The sequence below is a fragment of the Phoca vitulina genome, unplaced genomic scaffold, assembly GCF_004348235.1.
Source record: "Phoca vitulina isolate PV1807 unplaced genomic scaffold, GSC_HSeal_1.0 scaffold16, whole genome shotgun sequence".
Lineage (NCBI taxonomy): Eukaryota > Metazoa > Chordata > Mammalia > Carnivora > Phocidae > Phoca > Phoca vitulina.
In genome coordinates this window covers 32,925,981-32,948,587 of record NW_022589719.1, presented here as the reverse complement: position 1 = coordinate 32,948,587, position 22,607 = coordinate 32,925,981, and the positions used below count along the sequence as shown (strand labels likewise).

At 55.5% G+C, this 22,607-nt stretch overlaps 1 protein-coding gene across 1 annotated transcript; it reads right to left on the bottom strand.

Annotated features, from left to right (window-relative positions):
- Positions 1 to 888: 888 nt before the first annotated feature.
- Positions 889 to 21,622, bottom strand: SYT12 (synaptotagmin 12). The gene is made up of 8 exons (XM_032414709.1): positions 21,471 to 21,622; positions 15,628 to 15,684; positions 11,859 to 12,052; positions 9,498 to 9,890; positions 6,278 to 6,493; positions 5,497 to 5,617; positions 4,478 to 4,611; positions 889 to 3,076 (listed from the first exon to the last, which is right to left on the bottom strand). The coding sequence occupies exons 2-8, from the start codon at positions 15,659 to 15,661 to the stop codon at positions 2,903 to 2,905; spliced, it is 1,266 nt and encodes a 421-aa protein (XP_032270600.1). The 5' UTR covers positions 15,662 to 15,684; positions 21,471 to 21,622; the 3' UTR covers positions 889 to 2,902.
- Positions 21,623 to 22,607: the final 985 nt, after the last annotated feature.

Here is a 22,607-nt window from a genome sequence, read left to right as displayed (position 1 = left end):
GCTGCGGGCACTACGCTGGCTCACCCCACCCCTCCCACACGCAGGCGTGGCCCAGTGTGGTCAGGTCACTGACCTCCATACCTGTCCTCTTGGATGCAGTGCGGCCTGTCCCTGAAGCATCCCAGACGAAGGGGGCCTGGGACCCTCGAGCCCTGTGGGAGGCAGGCCTCCTGGGGACTGCTGGTGATTTCCACCTAGATCATCCTCCTATACTTGCGGTGATCTTCCAGGGCAGGGGAGGGAGAAACTAGAGCAGCCTGGGGGAGTCGGGGAAGGGGGCAGTGTGGTCTGATGGTTAAGAGCATGAGCTTTGGAGCCAGACAGCTGGAGCTTGAGTCCCAGCTCTGAGGCTTTCTGGCTGTGTGATCTTGGACTAGTTACCTAACTTCTCTAAGCTTCTGTTTCCGGACCTGCAAAAAAGGGGATGACAACAGCACCTCCCTCTGGGTAGGTGGGGTTGCAGGATTGCAGCCTGGCACCGGCACCCACTGAACTTGGACGACCCTCTTCTCCCTAAGCCTTTCTTTTGGTTCTCTTCTCCTCAGCCTCCCCCAAATTTGCTCTCGCAAGGTTGACGAGTTGGCCCATTTGTTGCCCGCTCCTGCCCTTTTGTGTATTGTTCCCTCTTCCAAAAATGCTTTTTTGGCCTTGTCTACCTTTTTCAACCTTATGGTTCTTCTTGCCCTGAAGACGGCTCAGCGACACCACCAGGAAGCCCTCCGTGGTATTCTCTATTGCCATCCTCCCCACCAGGCCTGGCTCAGGGCCCCTTCTCGGAGCTTCCCAAGCAGTCTGATGGCATTGGTCCTTGTGATGGTCTCCCCAGCCAGACAGGGGCCTCCTTCCCCTCTGGGTATCCAGCAGCAGGGCGGTCCACTCAGAGCAACCCACACAGAGACCCAAGTCCCTGATTCCTGGAGAAGAGACCAAGGTGATTTGGGGCTGAGCCAGGCTCCCCGGAAGCCCCCTCCTTCCTGCCCCAGCTTTATTTTGGTTCTAGAATCATTCCAGTCAGCAGACTCGGTCCCCACCGTGCCCGTCCCAGGTACACAGTCCACATTTCATGCAGTTAGAGGGAGGGAAAGAGGGGGAAGAGAAGGTGGGTGTAAATGGCCTGCCTGTGCTGCTTAGCCACTGGGGCAGGAAGAGTCTGGGTCGCCCCGGCTGCAGAGGCTCACCAGCGGTGTCCCTGGACCCTGTGCAGACCTCCTGGTGCCGGCCCCAGGGCTGGGCCACAGCCGTGTCAGGTGGGGAGGGCCACAGTTCTGCCTCCAGTCCCATGACCACCCTGGGCTCTCCCAGCCGCACTGGGCGGGAGGGGACTGGTTGGGCCTGTGTCTCCCTAGCTCACCAGTGCCAGAGGCAGCCAGCCCGAGAGCCCTGCCCTGATCTGTGGGTGGCCCCAGGGAGCAGATACCACCCTCCCCCACCCCATCCCTCTGAACTGGCAGGGGCACCTACCCCTCAGCTGCCTGCTTCTCTGGGGCCGCCTCTGGTGGATAGGGGCTGCCTCAGCCAGGGACAGCTGGAAAGTATGCACGCTCTTCCTCAGCTGGGGGGGGGTTGGTGGTAGCCAAAGCCCTGTGGGGGCTAAAGAGCCCAGCCCCTTTGCTTCTCGGCAGGACCCCTCTGGGGGGCCAGTCACACAACAGAGGTCCTCAGGCCATCAGGCTAGAGCTAGACACTCCGGAAGCCATAACATGCTTAGCTTCTGCCCCTGCTCATGGCTTTCCTCTCTGCCCTCCAGTCTTCTCCAGAGGGAGAAAGGCTCCCTGCCCCCCTCCCAACCAACCCCTTGCCTGAGAATCTCAGGATCCGCTTCTAGAACTTGACCTAGGACACTGGGTGCCACCTCCTTCCCAGTCTGGCATTCAAACCTGCTCCCCCCCACCCCACTGCCCTCAATCCGGATGCCCCTCGACTTCCCCTCACTGTCCCTGCTCAGGCCGCCCCTTTCCTCCAAGGCCCACAAAGGCCTCTCCCACGGACCCCCTGCAGTCTGTATTCTGCCTGCCCCGCTGCCCACCAGCTGCCCACGGGCTGAGGCGTCTTTCTTCCCAATAGGGCCTGGCCTGGAGGTATGGAGCCAATGCCTAATTCAGTTGGGACCGAACACAAGGACCTCCGGGCCTTGCAAGGGTTATGGATCAAGGGAGCGGATTTCATAGAGCGTGACTCCAGAGCCAGCGTCCACCTGCAGGCCTCTGCTTGGCCTGGTCTCCCGGTCACTTCTCCTGCCCAGAGGCTGAGGACAGGTTGTGTCGGGGAAGTTCATGTCCACCTTGCTTGGGCTGGCTGCCTGCCTGCGATACTCAGTTCCTCTCCTGCCCCTCAGGGCACGGCTCCCATCTTGTCCCTGCAGCCCCCAGAGCTCTGCCCCGGCCGCGTCCAGCACTGAGCGGATCCCCAGCGCAGGGAGGTCTTGTCTTCCGGCCATCCCAAGGGCCGTGTCCTCTTCATGTCGTGTCTGCTGGTGTCTAGCACGGCCTCTGGCCCCCGAGACTCACGAGTTTCCCGTACATGACCCAGCTTAGCCCTGGCCTCCCAGCAGGGGTGGGGCGTGGAGAGCCCTGAGAGACTAAGCCCCAACACCCCAGGCCGAGGGACAGGCCGGGTGGGGATCTCAAAATGGGAGCACGATGGGCCAGTGCCAGGCTGCCTTTCCTGGGTCGTGGCCCAGTTCCAGCTGGCCCTCCGTGGGAGAAAACCCTGGGTCCCTAGACACCTGGCCAGGCCCACTCCTCCATTGCAGTCTGGACAGAAGGACCAAGATGGTTCATGGGGACTCCGGTGGGGGACCCCAGCATTCATGGCTCCCACTGGACTAGGGAGGGGCATCGGAGCTGAGCATGGGCCAGGCCCCAGGCAGCTCGGTGCCCACCCCGGCCCGTTTTGCTGACTGCTAGTTTCGCTGAACGGCGTGCCACATGGACACGGGCCTGCGCAGCGTGGCCAGCATCTGGTTCCAGTGTGTGGTGCCCATGCCGCTGGCTGCCGGCCCGATAATGACATGGCCCACGTTGTCCCCTCGGCCGTCACTGCTGCTCTCAGCCACCGTCACACGGAGAGACAGGTCCTGGGGAGGAAGTGACATGGGTGCTGGGGACCAGGTGCCAGGTCCCAGCGGGGGGCCAGGGGTGGCTCCCTGAATCCTTACCCCTGATCTGCTTAGCCCCCCGGCTTCTGCTGCTGCCTCCCTACACAGTGGCAGTGCTAGACTGCCAGCTCCAAACGCTGGCCTCCCCACCTGCCTTGCTATGTGACCTGGGGCAGTGACTCGGGCTCTTCCTACCTTAGTTCCCCATCTGTGAAATGGTAATAATATTAGTTCCTACCTGTTCTGGGAACAAAATAGGTTAAAATGTGTCAAGTGCTTAGAATAGCCTGCACACGGAGTATTTTAGATGTCTCATTATTCCTAATATAATCCCGTGTTGGACTCATAGCTGAGGAAGGAAAAGAATGTGCCTGAAATCAAAGTGGTTGAGCTGAAACTGAAACCCAGCCTGACCTCCCTCCGTCCTCCTCCTCCTCCCGCCCCTCCTCCCCCACCTTCCCCCTGGTCCCAAGAGGTCTCCTGCTCTCAGAGGCTGTGTAGTAACGCTGCGGCCACCTGGGGGAAGAAGGGGACAGGTGGACAGTCTGTCCCATGAGGGTGGCAGGACAAGGCAACACCCAGCGCCAACCAGAGATGCTGGGACGTTTGCCTGGATCGGGAACTCCCGGAGGGAGGCAGAGCTCTGGGCTTCCAAATTCAGATGGGGTGTCAGGGCCGGTGGGTTCTGTACAGCCCCGTGATTAAGGGGCAGGATTTGGCTCAAGGCACAAAAGGACGTCCTCACTGTCAGGAATGCCCAAGGACGGAAGGAGGTAGGGAGGCGAGGTGGTAAGCTCCCCATCCTCTGAGGCATGCCAGCAGGGCCACTGGTGTGGCACAGGCCATATCCTCTGTAACCCCCCAGGCTTGGTCTGTGGTATGTGCGCTGGGGAGGCGGGGGGGGGGGGGCTCCCTGGAGCACGTGACCTTCTGAAAGCCACGGCAGTGTGGGGGGCTCAGCAGGGCCTCTGCAGGGAGCGTCTCCAGAGATTTAGGGCCAGAGCTGTGGGCGCTTGGGTTAGCCCTGGCTCATCTCCAGGCCTTTGTAGCTCCTACGGGGAACTGTCTCCCCCCAGATCTCGGCTTAGCTCACCCCTCCTGCCAAAGCCTCCCCGGACCGCCAAAGTCTGGCATGCTCCTAGTGGATTAGGACTGTCTGGGGACTTTCTGCCTGTCCCTTGTGAGCACCAAGGAAGCAGTGCCTGTGTCTCCAGCCCTCACCATAGGGCTGGTACCTAGTGGGTGCTCCATAAATACCTCTCCACTAGAAAGGTGAGGGCTTGAGGCAAAGCATCGCCACCTGCGGGAGCCCTGAGACGTGAGGCTGGAGTGGCTGGAGTGGCCCCAGAGCCCCCCACGCCTGAGCTGTGCCCCCCTCACCTGGAGCACGATGGCTGGCACCGAGAAGATCATGGCTTCGTTGAACACTGGGTTGGGGTCGTCCCTCTTCACAGCCGTCTTCTTTTTGCTCATCTTCCGCCCATCCTGAAGCAGGTACACCTTGACGAAGGGGTCTGTGGGCGAGAGGTGGGGGTCAGGACCAGGGCCACGCTCCCTTGGCATAGGCCTGCCCAGCCCTAGTGGCCCGCTGGCTCCACATGCCCCAAACCTTCACTGCTGCCACCATCTCCTGCCGTCCTGCCATTGGGCCTCTATTTCTTTTCTATTTTACAGATGAGAAAACTGAGGCTCACGCACAAGTCAGGAGAAGAGCGGGGCTTTGGGCTCAGGCAGCCCGCCTCCTGGCCCCCACACGTGCGCCCCGCCCATGGCGCTCAGCAGAGTCGGCAGACCCACCACTTCTCATTCTATAATGAGCACAGACGTCAGCCCTGAGTCACCCTGCGCCCGCTCAGTGGAGCCTGACTTTGAAATAACAAATCACTCTCTACTTGTCACCCTCCGCCCACTGGGTGTCCTTGCTGTACCCGCCTGGACCCTGGAGTCTCCCCGGCTCCCGGCAGGTCGGGCTCCCCCCACCAGCCCTCTGTTTTCAGTCCTGTTCTTGCAGGCTGGGGGCATCAGGTCCTGCCCGGTACCCACACCATTCAGGGATCTGGGATGCAGTCCAACTCCTGGGAATGGAGCCTCCACCATGAATTCTAGTTCTGGGGAGCAGGTGTCCACCTTGGTTTCTTCCTAGTGCCCCAGCCTCCTGCTCTCAGACTCCAGTCTGTCCCTCCCGGGCGTTCCCTGCCACCCTCGGCTGCTCTCAACTTTCCCCAGCTAGACTGATTTCCCCACTGTGCACGGCTCCTGAGCTCAGCCAAGACCGGGGGTGGAGGGGCCTGGCACCGTGCCCCACACCTGCTGATGCTCCCAGGTGTCCCCGGCTTATCAGCTGGGCCACCGCTCCCGGCAGCCCACATGAAAGAGCCGGGGAGCCAGCAGGGCCTTACCTGCTGTGGTCTTGTCGTTGGTCCAGATGAGATTCTTGGCTTTCACCACCACCACCGTGAGGCGCTCAGCCGTCGGGAGGTAGCTGAGGGACAGCAAGATCTCGCCCACAGCATCCGCAGCCTGGAGGACACGTGAGTGACTTAAGGGGTTGAGGGAAAGGCAGAAGCTTCCTTCTCCACTGAGAAGTTGTTGCTCTTGCCTTTCTACCAGGCACTGGACTGGTGGGATTGAGAAAGGGACCCCAATCCCCCATTCCATGAGGGGTGCGTCATCTCTCCCTCCTACCGGGTGTGGGTCCTGCCTTGGAAGGAGGGCCAGAGGTCGCCTGTCAAATGTGGCCACCAAACGCAGTTAGGGTCCCTCTTTCCAGTCCAGGGAAAACATTCTGTGTAGTAGCACATAGAGGTCCCAGGGGACTGGGACTGGGAGATCATTTGCTTAAATAACAGTGATGCTCCCCAAGCACGCCTACACTTATAGAGGTAAACTTCAGCTCGGCCTCTGTCTGGAATAACTCCCTTTAGTGCCAGAGCACCTCCCAGCAGAAACCCTCTAGGAGTAGAGCTTCTGAAGGTTTGGTGGTTGGAGCAGAAGAGCAGTAAACAGTGGTTAGAGCATCTTCGTTTCATGCGGTAAACGGAGTTTCCTTGAACGCGGCTCAGGCCTCTTTCTCTCATTTCCTAAAGATGCCGGGGTTTGGGCTGTGGGTTTGGGGTGTGGACAGTGGGGTCCCCCCTCTGCGAGAGGTGTGTGTGACCCTCTCTTCACGGGCGGACTGACCTTGTTCTGGTCCTGTAAGTAGAGCCAGCCGCTGAAGGGCTGCAGTGGGAGGTCGAGCACAGAGAGCTTCAGCTCGACCACCCCCGTGCTGACATTCCGCTCATCCTCATCGATGCCAAACACAGAAAACCGCAGGCTCTTCTCCTCCAGGGCGGCAGGGTCCAGGGGGATGGAGAACTTCTCATCGAAGAAGATGGAATAGGCATTCCTCTGGATCTGTAGAGAGAAAGGGACGTGGAGGGAGCTCCAACTCTGGGAAGGTGGTGGCAGCCAGGGGCCTATGGTGGGGAGAGAGCACTGGGCAGAGAGTCCAGAGGCCTGGGCTGGAGTCCTGGCTCTGCTGCCCCACAACCTCAATGCCAATTCTTCCTTTGGTGGCTCAGCCCTGAGAACTTCTTTAAAATTATTTATTTATTTATTTTAAGTAGGCTCTATGCCCACTGTGGGGCTTGAACTCACAGCCCTGAGATTAAGAGTCATGTGCTCTACTGACTGAGCTAGTCAGGCACCCCAGCCCTGGGGATTTAAAAGCCCCCGTCTTCCTCTCCGTGGTGGCCAATCTGGTAGCGTGGCATTTGAAGCTTCCATAATCTGACACCAACTAATGCCCAGCCTCAGTGCCCATGGCTCCACAGAACCCTTGTGATGTCCTGGCTGGACCGGTTTCCTCTTTCTTGCACGAGTTCAGGTCCAGCTGTGGGCCAGGCGTGCAGTAAGTACAGATAATCGTGGAGTTGGGAGCTGCTGATGTCCCAGCCCCCGCAGAGCCTGGCCCAGGATGGTCTGAATGTGTGGGATGGATGGACGGATAGAGTGACGAGGCGAGGCTGGGCAGACTCCACTTCCAAGTCCAGTCCTGCCTGGTGGGCGCCTTTGGCCTCCTCCCAGGAAGCCGTGGGCAGGCCCCCTGGGAAGGTGCCCTGGCGGGCACGGCTCCCCCTTCCATTGGGGGCTGCCTTAGTCACTGCCTGGCAATATTTAGAGAGGAGCTCTCATCCCTGGCACCGTGCCTGAAGCTGGGGGGTTGCCCAGCCTGGGGGCAGCCACCTACCTACTGGGAATGACTGGGCTACAATGCTAAGAAGCCTGCCTTCTTGGGAATAAATCCGCCAACACCTCCGAGCGCACTGAAGCACGCTCTTTGGTCACTGCCTGGGTTGTGGGAAGATTCTTCTGCCACCGCTCCCTGGGAGCCACGTCCCACATCCAGTTCCCTGCCTGAGGATCTTCAAGGGCTCCTTCCCCTGTGGAATAAAGTCCACCCCCTGATCTTGACCTTGGCATTCAGGCTCTTCATGATCTCCCTTCTCCTGCCAAATGGGCCACTTTGCTGTCCCTTGCCCACAGGGGCTCAGGTTCCCTGACCATCCATTCTCTGTGTGTTGTGCTTTATGAGCACATGGGGGGAGGAAAATGGGAACTCCAGGGCCAAGTCCTGGATCTCCTGCTCACTTGCTGGCGTTGTGTTGGGCAAAGCACTCTCTTGAACCTCCTCATCTGTAAGATGCCCTCGGTTCATCCCACTGGGGCGAATGAGAGAATCACGGATGTATGGGCTCTGTGAACCAGGTTCTGAGCACACATCAGGCTGTGATGGTTCCTGTCTACCAATGTCCCTCTTCAAGGAAGGTGTCCGGAACCACTCAGGATCTTCTAGGCAGTCCAGGCCATTGGCAGCGTGGATCCAGGCTCAACAGTGACACTTCATGGTCCTGAGATACAATCTATTGAACACTTACCAGGGACTGGGCTGAGTTCTTTGCATATATTAATATATCCCTTCCTCAAGGATTATGGTGCCCATTTGATAGATAGGGAAATCGTGTCACAGAGAGTTTACATGACTTATCCAAGGCCACGCTGCTAGGAAGTGGGAAACTGCTATTGGAACCCAGAGAGTGAGGTTTTAGGGTCCTGCTCCTCACCACCCACTGGACTGCTTCTCTTGGGCCCCACATGTACTGGGCCGTGGTCAGTTGTTGACCATCCAGGAGTGAGGGGGGCAGCGTGGGGTGGGAGAGGGATGACACTGTCCACCACGGAGGGACAGCCAACTTCAGCATGGTAAGAGTGACTGGACACAGGTGGGTTTCTGAGGAGTCAGAAACCACTTGGTCCTACAAGCCCTCAGGTTCTTTCTACTCCAGTTAGAGGCCACGGAGTGTCAACCTTGCCCACCTCAGAGGACTCCCAGTCATGGCGTCTGGACCCCTTTTACCCCTAATCCAGCCTGGAGGGGAGTGTGTCTCATGAAGGCTTTGCTCCCTCTTGGCAAGACAGAGGGACCCGCGAGGGGTAGCCTGGTGTGGGAGGGTGCTGGGTGTCTCCCCTCGCCCTCCCCAACCTGCTCTCCACCCCAGGAACTGACCTCTATCAGCTGAGCAACAGGCTCCCTTGGCCTCTGGCTTCTGGTGGGATCAGACAGTAGGGGTCACTCAAGGGAAACCAGAGGTCAGAGGGAGCTCGGGGTGCTTATTCCCTAGGTCCTTCTCTGCAGTACTGCTGTGGTCTGACCATGTCATGTCCCTTGACCAAAGGACACAGCGTCTATCAGGGTGGCCCCTCCACACGCCTCTCTCCTTTTGGGTCCAGTAGCCTCCCCTTCTCCTTATCCCTTCAGAAGAGGGTCCACTCCATCTCTGACATCACCCTACACCCACCCACACCATTGTTTGTTTTTCTTAAGATTTATTTATTTATTTTAGAGAGCGGGGGCAGGGAAAGAGAGAGCGGGGGGAGGAGGAGCAGAGGGAGAGGGAGAGACAGAATCTCAAGCAGACTGCCCGCTGAGCGAGGAGCCCAACACGGGCTCGATCCCACGACCCCGAGATCATGACCTGAGCCCAAATCAAAAGTCAGATGCTTAACCGACTCAGCCACCCAGGCCCCCCTCACCCACACCACTGTTAACAGTTCTGTTATTAAGCTCTCCCCAAATTAGCCAACTTGAACATGTCATCCCTTTCCTGCCAGGACCCTAAGCTGACCCAGGGGACAGGTGTGGAAATGGACAATTACCACACACTGGGCTCATGTGGTAGGATTGCCGAGAACTGCGCATGGTGTGAGTCCTCAGGTTCGCAGCACCTTCAGCTCTGGGATTAGCATCCAGAGCTGCCCTGCGGCACTCTCCTCACATCCGGCCTGGCCCTGCAGACCCGCCTGCCTGGGGAGGACTCCCGGGAGCCCAGAGCATACCCCTGCCCCGGCCCCCACTTACCCGGGAGATGCCCACGATCTGCTCATCAGGCAGCAGGCTGACGCGCATGAAGCAGGACTCGAAGCCGGCTTCTTCCCGCTCCAGCAGGTCCTTGCCCTGCAGCACAGCCACGTGGAGGGTGTGGGAGGCCGCATCGTAGTCCATGCTCACCTCCACCTGGCCCAGCGTGAAGTCCTGCCCGAAGGTGTTGCTCACGGAGGAGATGGAGTTCAGGGAGTCCGCCGACTGGGACTTGCGGAGGGTCCCGTAGGGGGCCAGGTCCAGCTCCCGGCCCATCAGCTCCAGGGGCCCCAGCTCGCTGATGCTCTCAAAGGTGTCCTCAATGCTGAGGCTGCCTTTGCGACTGGGTGGTCCCCGAGTGCTGGCCCGCTGGGCATTCCAAGCAGGCACTCTCTGGGGGTGAGAAAAAGGAACACAGGAGCATCACAATGCAATAGGCATGGTCTTGTGAGCCCGGTTCATTCGAGGCACCTCTAGTTCTCCTTTTGCAGAAATAATGCATGCCTTAGTCAGGAAGGTCCTTGTTTTTTTGTTTGTTTTTTTAAAGGATTTATTTATTTATCTGGGGGGAGAAGGAGGGAGGGAGGGAGGGGGAGAGAGAGAGAGAGAAGAGTACAAGCAAGGGGAGGAGCAGAGGGAGAGAACATCCAAGCAGACTCCTACTGAGCATGGAGCCCAGTGTGGGCCTCGATCTCACAACCCATGGGATCAGGACCCGGGCCAAAACCAAGAGTCCAATGCTTAACTGACTGAGCCACCCAGGCGCCCAGGAAGGTCCTTGTTTAATGCTATTTTGTGTCACTCAGTTTTCTTTCCCTAACCACGAGGGAAGAAAGCTTTTTCTCAAAATGTTTAGTGATGTGGACTGAGTTCCATACATAAAGATGTTCACTGTAATGATGTTTATAAAAAGGGAAAGTAGTTAGCAATCTAAGGCTCCAGTGAAAGGGGAATGGGTAAGAATCCTAGAGTAGAGCTATTCAACAGACGATCGAGCAGCCTCAGAGGGTGTTTACCAAAACATTTACAAAAGGAGAAGTCTTCCATGTTGGATAACACTTGCCCTAATATTCAAAAATTTCTTTTCCCTAAACTGACCCTGGGATTTGAGAAAACAAAAGCCTTTGTACCATTAAGCATCTCCCATGCTGCTGCATAGTCTTCATTACCATAATTTTTAATGGGCCCCCAATCTGTCATTGAATGGATAGCTGTAATTTACTTTACTATCCCCCTACTGTTGTACATTTATGTTGTTTCTTATTTTTCACAAATATAAATAATGCAGGATCAAATAGCTTTCTTAAAATCCTAGCTCAGAGGACCTGGTCCTTTTGAAAGCTGCTGACACATGTTGCCAAAATGCTCTTTGGAAAAGTTGTGCCAATGTACTGTCCCCCCCACCCCCACAGAATGGGAGATAATCCCCTCACACCCCAAATGAATGAGCATGTGGGGCCCCTATCCAATAACAGATTCTGGCTGTGCTCTCTGGAACTCTACATGATGTTAGAAAAATTCTCTGCCAGTGTCTAATGATGAAACATTCAGCAATATATTTCAAGAGCCCTAAAAATGTTTGTACTCCCTGATACAGTATCCTACACCTGGGCATCCGCTCAAAGTACATAATCCCAAATGAAGACAAAGTTTTACATATAAAACATTCACTGCATTATTTATAATGGCACTTAGTAAATCATGGCACGTACATAAAAAGGAATCCGACACAGCCATTAAAATGATGTTTATGGGGCCCCCGGGTGGCTCAGTTGGTTAAGCGTCTGACTCTTGGTTTCGGCTCACATCATGATCTCAGGGTCATGCGGAGTCTGCTTAAGACTCTCTCTCCCTCTGCCCCTCCCCCCTGCTCTCTCTCTCTCTCTCTCTAAAGTAAATGAATAAATCTTTTAAAAAATGTTTTATGATGGGTGCTCAACAATATGGGAAAATGCTTTAGCTGTGAGTTAAAAAGAGCAGGGTATAAAATTCTATGTAGAATTGACACCCGTCGTATAAAAACTATGCACGGAAAAAAAGACTGGTGGGTAGATTAAAAGTACTGGAAAGAAATAAATCAAAATGTTAGTAGTTAAAATAGAGTTCACAGTTATTTGCCTCTGGGTGGTGGCATGTGGGGAGAGGTTTTTCTTATTTGTATTTTCCTGTTTTTTTCACAGGATGGTTTTTAAAATTGAAAACATTCATTCCCTCACCAAGTATCCCCTGATTTCACAGCACTGGGCTATGGTGGAGACACGGAGGGGGACAAGGGTCCCTGTTCACAGGAGGAAGTTAACCAGGAGAGAACAAGGGAGTGGGGAGGGAGGGGAGGCCATCTTGAGAGAGCAGAAACCTCACCTTCTGCTTGGCCTCTGCGTAGGTCTCCCCGTACTTCTGCTGAAGGTACCTGTAGTCGTAGTTTGGGAACGGGGAGGGGCTGGGGAAGCTCCCCGATGTCCAGAGCTTCCACAGGCTCACCGCTGCAACTCCCAGCAGTGCCAGGGCCCCAGCAGTGTAGACACCCACCTCCCAGCCAGGGGGGCTCTTGATTACTGCAAGGCAAGGACAGCCTCTCATTAGTAGGCTCTGGGGTCTCCCAGTGGTTATAGCCTCCCACCCAAGGAGCAGGTAGTTCAGCACTGACTTCTTTATTCACTGAACAAATATTTACTGAGTGGCTACTATGTGCCAGGCTCCATGCTAGGTGCTAGGGGATCCAGGGTTGAATAAGACATATGTACTCTGTGATTTCTTTTTTTTTTTTTTTTCCTTTTTTTTTATTGTTATGTTAATCCCCATACATTACATCATTAGTTTTAGATATAGTGTGTACTCTGTGATTTCTGCTTCTATCCCCTTTTTCACAAAAGCATGCATTTCTACCGGAATAGGATGGTGGTGGGGACGCTTGGCTAGATCAGACGAAGAGTTGTGAACAATGGTTAAACATTCCCTAGGCTTTAAACAAATTCTTCCCACTTTTGAGTTCTCTGACCTTATAGCCTTCCAAAGACCTCTTACTTCCAGATAATCAAAGCAGCCTTTTGAGGTCTGGGGGAAGAGGGAAGGGGTTTGGGGAGAAAAAGAAATGACCCCGTTTTTGCCTCAACCTTATCTAGAACAACCCAATGTCCATCAACTGATAGATGGATAAATAAAATGGAGCCCATCTATACAATGGAATGTAATTTGGCAACATAAAGGTACTGTACATGTTGTACCATAGATGAGCCTTGAAAATGTCATGCTAAGTGAAAGAAGCCAGTCACAAAAAAAACACATGTTATACGATTCTGTTTATATGAAATGTTTAGAATAGGCAAATCCATACAGACAGAAAGTTGATTAGTGATTGTCTGGGGGGTTAAGGGGGCAATGCAGAATACAGGGTTGCTCTGGAGGATGATGAATGTATTCTTAAAGTTAAAAATGTTGATGGGTACAAAATAGGTTAAATCCACTGAATTGTACTCCTTAAGCGGGTAAATTGTATGGTATGTGAATTTTATCTCAATAAAGCTACTACCAAAAAAAAAAAAGTCTCAGCCAGAAGTGAGAGGTAGCTTTTTGGCAGTGCAGGGCTTGGGCACAAATCCAGATGCTCAAATGCTCTCTCTCCACTGATAAGTAAAGAACTTTCCCTATCTGAGCCTCACTGTCCCCAGACATAGTAATTAACTGCCCCCTCACCTGTGTTGGGTGAGCTCTCACCTAGCAGAAGTGACCTTCTGTTGGCAAATATAATTCTCTAGACCATTCTCAGTGCTGCCTCTATACTCAGTTCAAATGAGGAAACTGCGGTGCACAAAGGATAAAGAACTTGCTCAAGGTCACAGAGCCAGGAAGGGGTGGTCCTGGGATTCTAACTCGGGCAGCCAGACTTCAGAGCAAGCAGGAGTCTCCTCTGCCCCACCCAGCCTTGACCCAGCACAGTTCCGAAGTAGCAGGGTGGAAAGAGGTGGGAGGGCACTTCAGGGGTGGAGATGTATCACCACAACATCTGTTGAACACCTACTGTGTGCGAGCACCCTGGTGAGGGAGTCAGCCCCAGGGCCAGTCCCTGTCCTTAAGTAGCTCACAGTCTAGGGATGAGGTGAATAGGCAAATAAACAGACAAAACGGAGTGATGAGAACAGTCCAGGAGGGCTTCCTGGAGGAGAGACATCTAGGCTGAGATACGAAGGGGGAGCAAGAAATGTGCCAGGCCAAGGCTCCAGGGACTGGGAGTTTCGGGCAAGAAGAGGAGAGGATGTACAAAGCCTGGAGTGTTCAGAGTGTCCAGTGGGAGAGAAGGAGTGGGGCATTTGGGGCTGGGGAGCTCCTTGCCACCCCTTCCCTGAAGCCAGGCTGCAAAGGGATCACACAGCAGTGGCAGCCCCTCTGGCAGTGGGAGACCTCAGCCTGCCCCTGCTCTCTTGAGCCCAGCCACCTCTAGCCAGAATCCACAACACTATCACATTCGGGATCAGGGCAGGGCCCAGCCTGTAGCCCTGGCATTTATCCAGAACTCAGCATCCTATGATCTCCCTACCTCCACCTGCTAGAGGAGGACAGCTGAGGCTGGGAGAGGCTAGAGAGCATGCCCAGCCATCGGCCCAAGGCCATGGGGTAAGAAATGCAGAGCCTGGCTGCCACCTTGACACCGTGAGCTTGAGCCTGCCGATCCAGAGAATGGACATGACCACATCCCCCTAAGCAGATGGTCCCGCCCTGGGGAATTTATCTTGCGGGGGCAAAAATCCCAGGAAGTTTTATATCTGGTGTGAGTCATTGAGGCTGTATTTATAACATCAGAAATCTGCAAACAGCCTGACGGGGTCACTGGGGCCAGGTGGTGCTGACTTGGGAGGGAAATATCACTGGCCTTTGAGAATTGAGGTCATTAGGATGTCACTGTGGCAAAGCAGGAAGACGTTTTCGGGCATTGTTGAAAGAAAAAAAAATGAATCCACGACATGGTCCAACCACACAGTTTTGATGTAAAAATCACACAGCCTATGGACAAGGGCTGGGTGGGACGAGGGACAGATGAGAGGAGCAAGAAATCAGGATAGAGAGGCTGTGAGCAAACTCTGTGTTCTGATCTCTGTTGACAGAATGTAATTTGTGGGCTAACTGAAACCACAATAGAGATCTACAGAGGGCCCCAGGCAAGCCCTGCTGAGCCAGGAAAGTTCTGGGAGTCTGGTGAATAAGGGATGGCCTGGGAATGGGCCTGGTAAACTGGAGAGTGAGGTGCACATATGGGGGCTCCGGCCGGGATGTGACTCAGTGGGCTCTCAGCAGGGCCTGGGTGGTTCCCAGGGGCGGGCAAGCAGGTGGGCACTGAGGTCTGAGGTCCCCGCAGACGATGGGCAAGAGCCAGGCTCCCCTGAGAGTTAGGATCCCAGGGGGGCTAAGGGACTGAAGCCAGCTTCCTGGTTGGCAGAAAAGGGGGGCAGAAGAGGAAAAGCCCCAGGAAGGTGATGCAAAATGATGCCTATTAATGCAAATTTATTTATCCATTTTATTGACTGCCAGCCTCGGGTGGTATGGGAAGAATTCCTAAGGGAAGCCAGGTCTCCGCTGGGACCAGAAATGAGGAGGAGGAGGCAGTGGAGTGGCAGGTAACAAAAGCTTCCTTGACTGTCAACTATTCGCCAGGCCCTGGTCCAGCACTTCATTGTAGATTAACCACTGAGACCCCAGAAGCTGAGGGGCCGAGGAGACATTCGCTGCCTGCCAGTCTGGCGCTAGATCTGCCCCTGGGGCCTCCACACCAGTCTCAAGGGCTTAGCCAGGCAGAGGCAGGGAAGGATTCTGGGCAAAGGGAAGGGCACGGGCAAAGGCCTGAGTTGGCACTTTATGTAAGTTTGGTCACTGAATCTTCCCAGCAGTCCTTGAGGGAGGCCTTACCGCCCCCATTTTGCAGATGAGTAAGTGGAGGCTCAGAGAGGTGTCATCACTTGTCCAAGGCCATGCCAGTTCCTAGCCCCATGTCCCCAAGGCTGTGGGACCTTGGGCAAGTCCCTCTCCTTACTGGTAAAATAGGGCCATTGCTGGCATCCCACTGACCGCCCCCCCCACCCCCCTACCCCAGGCCTGGTGGGAGGGCCATGTGAGATGACAGGCTTCTGCTGGGACTCACCGCTCAGGTGGTATTCAGCCACATCCATGGCCATGATGCCCACTGAAGCAGCTGGGCCTGGAAGGGGAAAGAGAGTCAGCAGAGGGGGCTTTGGAGGGCCACCAACCCCAACCCTATGCCTTGACCTTCCTGATGCCCATGGGCCTTCCGGAGCTCACATTCACTTGTGAGGAGAGCTCAGCCCAAGGTAGGTGGCTTTTAAATGGCATTTTTATTTTTTTAAAAATGATTTTATTTAATTATTTTTCAGAGAGAGAGCGAGAAAGTGCATGCACAAGTTGGGGGGATGGGAGGAGGGGGCAGAGGGAAAAGCAGGCTCCCTGCTCAATCCCAGGAGCCTGGGATCATGACTTGAGCTGAAGGCAAACGCTTAACCGACTGAGCCACCCAGGCACCCATTAAATGGCATTTTAAAAAAATGGTGTTTAAAGCTCTTTTCAACCACTCTAAGACCATCTTAATTTCCGGGTTGCCAGATAAAACACAAGATGTCCAGTGACATTTGAATTTGATTCATTTTTAGTATAAGTATATCCCAAATATTGTCTGGGACATACTTATACTAAAAAAAAAATTATTCATTGTTTATCTGAAACTCAAAAGTTCCTGGGCATCCTGCATTTCTATTTGCTAAATCTGGCACCCCTACCTCATTTCCATCCAACCAACTTCCTACCAGCAACAATTCTTTGATTCTTTGCTACTCATTAGTGTGGGCCCTTGGGGTGTTTGCTAAGCCTTACTCCAAAAGCTTTTGTTTCAATTGGAAAGGAAAGGCTGCATTTCTGTAATATTCTATTATCAGTCCTTTCACTGCTCAGGATGGTTTCCTCCCCACCCCCACCCCCCCAATTCCAAGTTTTATGAATGTTGAAGGTCTGACTTAGTTGTTCTAGAAAGGTCTGGGAGTCATACAAGCCATTACCTGAAGCCGGGTGACTGCTCATAGTTTTATTACTGTTGCTGAGAAGTAAATTTGTCTCACAGACATGAGCTAAGGGAATGGAAAAGGGAGGCTGGGATAACCCTATGGGCCTCAGCTCCAGGGGCACGGGAGGATAGGAGAGCCCCGCCCCCCCCAGAGGTGGCTGCAAACAGGTCAGGGTGTTGCTTGCCCACCCAAGGGCCACTGTTTTTCTGTTCCTGCAGGAATGCCAACCTAGCATTGCTGGATCTTCTGGCTTTATATGATTTTATTTTATTTTAAAAATATTTTATTTTCAATTAATCTCTACACCCAATGTGGGGCTCAAACTTACAACCCTGAGATCAAGAGCTGCGTGCTCTACTGACTGAGCCAGTCAGGAGCCCCAGTCTCCTGGCATTTTATTTTATCTCTCTCTCTCTCTCTCTACCTACCTACCTACCTTCTGTCTTTTTAAAGAAAGGCCAGATACCTGGACTTTTTAATGTGCAGTTTCTTGATTTTTAAATGTTGTAACTAATTCACAAAAAATGTAAACACTGTCCAGCCACAGAGTAAAAGGCTCCTGGGCTGTGGCTTGGCTAGTCTGTTTGCAACCCCTGGAAAGATCCTGTGGGTTCCCTTGGGGACTGGGGTCAAATCAGAGGGGAAGCATTTTCCTGAATCCTGGGGTTCTCCCCAATCTATGGCTCTAGAGCCGAGAAGTTCGGGTGCTTTGGTTCAGACAGGGTTATCCAGCACACACTGGAGTGCCAGAAGTCTCAGGGCAGGAGGCCTTCAGAAATGGGGCAGGACAGAGCCCTGGGGCAAAGCTCTGTCAGGTGCCCAGACAGCTCCTTGCTCCCAGCTACCCTGATCATGATCCAGTAAGACGTGGGTCTTCCATGGTGATAGAAGGGAGGTATTAACCAGGGAGGCTTCACTGATGCTGACTCGAACGGGGAGCTCATTCCTGGGACCCTGGGCTGTCGATCTTGATGACAGTTAACCTTGATGAGCACTCTATGCCCGAGAACACGGTTCTAAGCATTTTGCATATGTATTAACTCATTTAATCCTCTAACCACCACAGGAGGTAGATACTATTACCATTTCCGGTTTGCAGAGGAGAGACCTGAGGCCCGAAGGGAAAATCATTTGCCCCAGACCACACAGCTAAGAAACCAGTCAACCCGGGCCATCTGGCTCCACACTCCTAACTTCGTGCCTTACTGCAGACAGGCATATGGTTTCTGAACTTTCCTAAGAACGTGCAGGCCAAACTGGTCACTGTGGACAAGTCCAGGGTGGCCCTAGTTCCCGGCAGAACAGGGTCTGGACACACCAACACACACACATTAAGGTGAACACACATGTCCCAGCCCACCTCTGCCTTGCTGGGAATCTAGTAATGCCATCAGCTTTCTTTCCGGCTCACTTGGCACAAGCTGACTTCCAGAGTGAGGCTGCCCGGGGACAGCCAATGCCAGCAGCACGCTGGGTACCCCCCTGTGGCAAGTACCACCTGGTACGGGACAGAACCCCGTATCTGCTCCATCAGACCTAGAGCCGTTGAGGGGCCCCCAGCCCTCCGAGGCTGGTCCAGCTCCGACCCCAGACTATCACACTGCCCACTTTTCCCACACCCCTCATTCTAAGACCCCTTCCCCGGGAGCTGTAATTTCAGTGAAAGTGTGAATGATTCTAGGCACACCCAAGCCCCAAGTTTCTGCAGTGGTCCCCAGGGAGGTGGCAGAAGCCAGACCACATCTGCCTGGAGGGAGGGAGCGAGGGACGGAGGAGAAAACTGGGGTGGGGGAGGGGGTGGGCAGCCTGAGCACAGCTCTGAATCCCAGATCTTCCCCCTCACTAGCTCTGAGCCTCAGTCATCCCATCTGTAAAATGGGGCTCATGACTGCCTTATCAGGGTGCCAGGAGGGTAGAATGAGAAGTAAGGGTAGTCTGGCTTGGTAAATATTAGCTGCTGTGGTTACTGGGCCTGACAATCATCCCAAAGGCCCCCAAACTAACCCCTAGTTTGAGCAGGAGAATCGTGGGGGCCGCACTGCCAGCCTGCAGATATGTTTTGTCTTCAATCAAAGGGAGTTGCCAACATTTAAAAACTGGGAAAATTCCCATTAAAAATAGATTTCTAAAAAAAAAAAAAAGCTGGATTTACAGCTTCCCTTTAGAAGTTAGAAGATCTGGGGGCAGGTGGGTTGGTCTCCCTCCACCCCTGCAAAATTACCAAATTGTGAGTAGGCTCCGCCCCTTCGGACAGCGTATTTATTCCTCAGGACTGGCCCCTCTCCCCTCCCTCCATTCACTTCCAGAACCTGCCGGCCCCTGGAGCATCTCCATTCATGAGCCCGGTAAGTAGGCTTTCGGATGAGCTATGAGAGGTCCAGAAATGTTCAGTGATTTGCCCAAAGCCACACAGCCAGCAGTGGTAGAGCTGGTCCTGCAGCCCTACCCCATTAGTAGCCACAGCCCCCACGGATTTCACATGTGACTCCCGCAACACCTCCCCCAAGACCCCAATGGGGCACAGCCTATTATGAACCTCAGTCCACAGTGGAGGAAGATGAGGCTCAGAGAAGGGCAGTGAATTTGCCCAAGTGAACCAAACAGTAAGCAGGGAGTTGAGACTGAGCCAGAGCTCAGCAGCAAGTGGCTTTCCTCATCGGCCCGGAAACGCCCTGGCTCCATCTCATGGACCACAACCTCAGCAGGCTCCCATCGCCAGCCTGGAGGTCCGCCCAGCGGAGGGGCTGCGGCTTCGGCTCACAACAGGATGTTGACAAGGCACATCGGGAAGCCAGGGCAGCCTATGATAGAGCTCCCCTGAGCTTCTGATACACAGGAAACGGGGCTCAACCCGGCTGAGCCAGAGCTGCCCCAAACTCACACCCGAGCTCCTCAGATGCATGTCTCCCTCTCTGGCACCCTTTCCCATCCAGTCTATTCATTCTGGCCCCAACCCCCGAAACCCGAAACTGCATGGGGCTTGCTCACTGGAAACCGCTCTAAGTTCAAATCCAGGCTTAATCATACCTACCTGGCAATAACTACCGACTGCTGTAAGCATTAGACATAATTTATGCTAAGTGCTCAGCACGGAGCCTAGACTGGACTAGGCACACGATACAGACACGATGCTTGACTGGATAAATGGGTCCCCATTTTCAAGATGAGGAAGCGGGGGCCCAGGTCACACAGATTTGAGTAGCAACCCTGGGATTGGCGTCAGGGTGTGATGGATCTGGGCCTGGGCTCTTGGCCGTCATGCCACCTCCTGACCAGGCCTTTCGGGGGGTGGAGGTGGGTGGGAAGAGTTGTCACTGGTCTTACTGGAATGTGACCGCAGTCGAGGCCCCCTCCTGGGCTTGTCAGAGGAATGGCTTTCCAGGAATTTTGTGGCTCTTCAGGAGAAAGGGGCCCCGTGTCTCTGCTCCCCCCACCCTATTTCCTTGCTCACTGTATCCCCACATCACATCTGTGGCTAGCAAGGTGTTGCCTGCCCCCTGCCCCCCGAGGGTCATCAGATAATAGGAAGGATTAGGATGTGGGCACAGGGCAGTCCTCGACCTCCCAGGCTGTGGACCTCTTTAGGATCTTTAGGTCTGAAATCTTTTTCAAGTGCGCCCCCCCACCGCGGAAATTACCACATCCTGCTCCCATCCCCCTAGAGCCCACAGAAACTGCAGGACAGACTGGCTAGGGTGGTGGCGGCTGGCATTTACTGGGCACCTACCATGTGCCAGGCACTGTACCAAGGCCTCGCCATGGTTTATTTCAGCAAGTCCTCCCTGCCGCCCTCGGAGGGGGCTGCTCCTCTGCCCATTGTACTGGTAAGAAAACTGACGTGCAGGAAATGACTTGCCCAGCGTCACCAGAGCCGACAAGAGGCAGAGCCCAAGTTTGAACCCTAGACTGGGAACCTCCACTCTCCCAAGCTAGGGGAAGGTTCTGGATTTCAGAGTGGGGAGGCAGGGGGCTTGGATACTTGTCTTGACCTTTCTCCAGACTGGCTAACTTGGCTGGAACTCCTATCTGCTCTGAGCCTCAGTTTCTCCATTTCTAGTAAGGAGCACAACTGCTACTGTTCTCCAAGTCTGTCCCCCTCCCTAGCTTGGAGAAGGGGCTGACATTCCTGCGTGAAGGTTTCCCAGTCACTCTGGGGTGGCCTCACTGACAGAGGAGGGGGGCACACAGTCATGCAGCCCTGGAAGAGGGGTCACCAGGATGGCTGGCTCAGGGCTCCTCCACCGACAGGCCTGGCTCCAGGTCCCCACGTTGGGCCCCACTCCCACCCCCTCATCAGCCCAAATCTACAGTCCGAGGCCCTGAGACGCGGCAAGAGCAGCGGCATCAAAGGTCCCCAGGAGCCCCCGGAAAGCCCCACACGAAGGCCAGTGACACTGGACGGGCCTGAGGATCCTCTCCCGAGCTCCCGGGGCCTCCCAGCGATAGGGTGTGACATGCCTCTCCTTATCGGAGCATTTCCTGAAGACCCAGCACCCCTGCCAAGGGAACCCCCAGGGTATATGGGGACGCGAATGTGGGGGACTGACGTGGGAGAGTCGGGAGAGGGTGTGAGGTGGGGCAGGGGCAGTGGGGACAGTCAGGCTGCTGAGTGTGAGAGTAAGGGGCGCTCGTGTAGCGCGGGCGCCGGGGAGGCGTGTAACCGGCCGGGGGAGTCCCGTGTGTGCACACGCGGGACGGGCGTGCGGGGCGCGATGTGATGCGCAGTGAGCCGAGTGGCCGGGCCGGGCAAGGGCGCCCGGCGTGCTCTGTGCCCGGCGTGCGTGTGCAAGCGCGGCGCGGGTGTGCAGGGTGCGCGGAGGCCGGGGTCCGCGGCGCTGGGAGGGGGCGCTACGTGCGTCCCCGCGCCGGACCGGCTCCCGGTGGTGCGCGGGGGCGGCCGGGTGCTACTCACCCAGGCTCCGCGGAGGGGCCGCCTCTCAGCTCCCGCTCGGGCTCCGGGCTCCCGGCTCCGGGCTCCTGACTCCCGACTCCCGGCTCCCGGCTCCCGGCTCCCGGCCGGCCTCCTGCAGCGCGCACGCACCGGCGCCGAGCCCGGCCGTCGCCGGCCACGCCACCCCTGCAGTGTCGCCCGGCGGCCGCCTCGGAGCAGCGCGGCGCGGGCCGGGGGCTCGGCCGGGCCGGGGCGGCGGACGGGAGCTGCGCCGCAGTCCGGGCACGCTCCCAGGCGCCCGCCGCGCGCTCCCTCGCGCTCGCCCGCCCCCCTCCCGCTCCCTCTTTAATTTAAAGTGACAACCCCGAGCGCTCCCTCCGCTCCCGGGAGCCACGCGCCGCTTCCGGGGTCTGAGCCCGAGATCCCCAAGCGCACCCCGCAGTCCCGGGGGGTCGCCCGAGGCCGAGCCCAGCCCCTCACTCCCAGGTCGGGGGACGAGGGTGGGGTGGGGTGGGGATGTGCTCTCCAGTGGCTTTGAGAGGCAGGCGGAGTACTGGCCGCAGTCGACAGGCCCGGGTTCTGGCCCTAGCGTGCAGCGCCCGGGGTTATCCTGTTCCCTTTCTGGGCCTCAGTTTCTTTTTCCGTAAAACGGGCCTGATACTGCGCGCCTCCTGGAAACCGGTGAGAAAACAGGTGGAACAGCGGGAGGTTTCCCCTTCTCTGAACGGATAATTACCCCTCCCACCGTAATTGGGCTTTTAGGCAGGCCAACATCATCCCACTTAATGCCTACAGTGACCTAATGGGGTCGTGGTCACACCATTTTTTTTTTTACATGAGGAAACAAGCCTCAAAGAGGTGCAATGACCTTCCCAAGGTCACAGAGCCAAAGGTCAGAGCCAAGATTTGAACCTACGTCTGTGTGACTTCAAAGCCCATGCTCTTAACCCCTTAGAGGTCGTGCTTTCTCTCCCAAAGTGGTGAATGAATCATTCAGGAGCTATTTATGACGCCCCCGCTGGACTCTAGGCAGAGTGCCAGGTGTGGGCGATCTTCCATGTTCCCGGAACAAGGGGACAGGTCCCACCCTACCCTCGCAGTCTGGCAGGGAGGCACGCACGCATCAGGAGGGGCCGGGGTGTGTGGGGGAAGATGCCA

What these genes read in the sequence shown, in the direction of transcription:
- SYT12 (XM_032414709.1), bottom strand. Translation starts at nt 15,661, where the DNA reads ATGGCCATGGATGTGGCTGAATACCACCTGAGCG. An exon ending in GGCTGAATACCACCTGAGCG is followed by an intron (nt 12,053 to 15,627) that starts GTGAGTCCCAGC and finishes CTTGCCTTGCAG; the next exon opens with TAATCAAGAGCCCCCCTGGC. An exon ending in ACGCAGAGGCCAAGCAGAAG is followed by an intron (nt 9,891 to 11,858) that starts GTGAGGTTTCTG and finishes TCTCACCCCCAG; the next exon opens with AGAGTGCCTGCTTGGAATGC.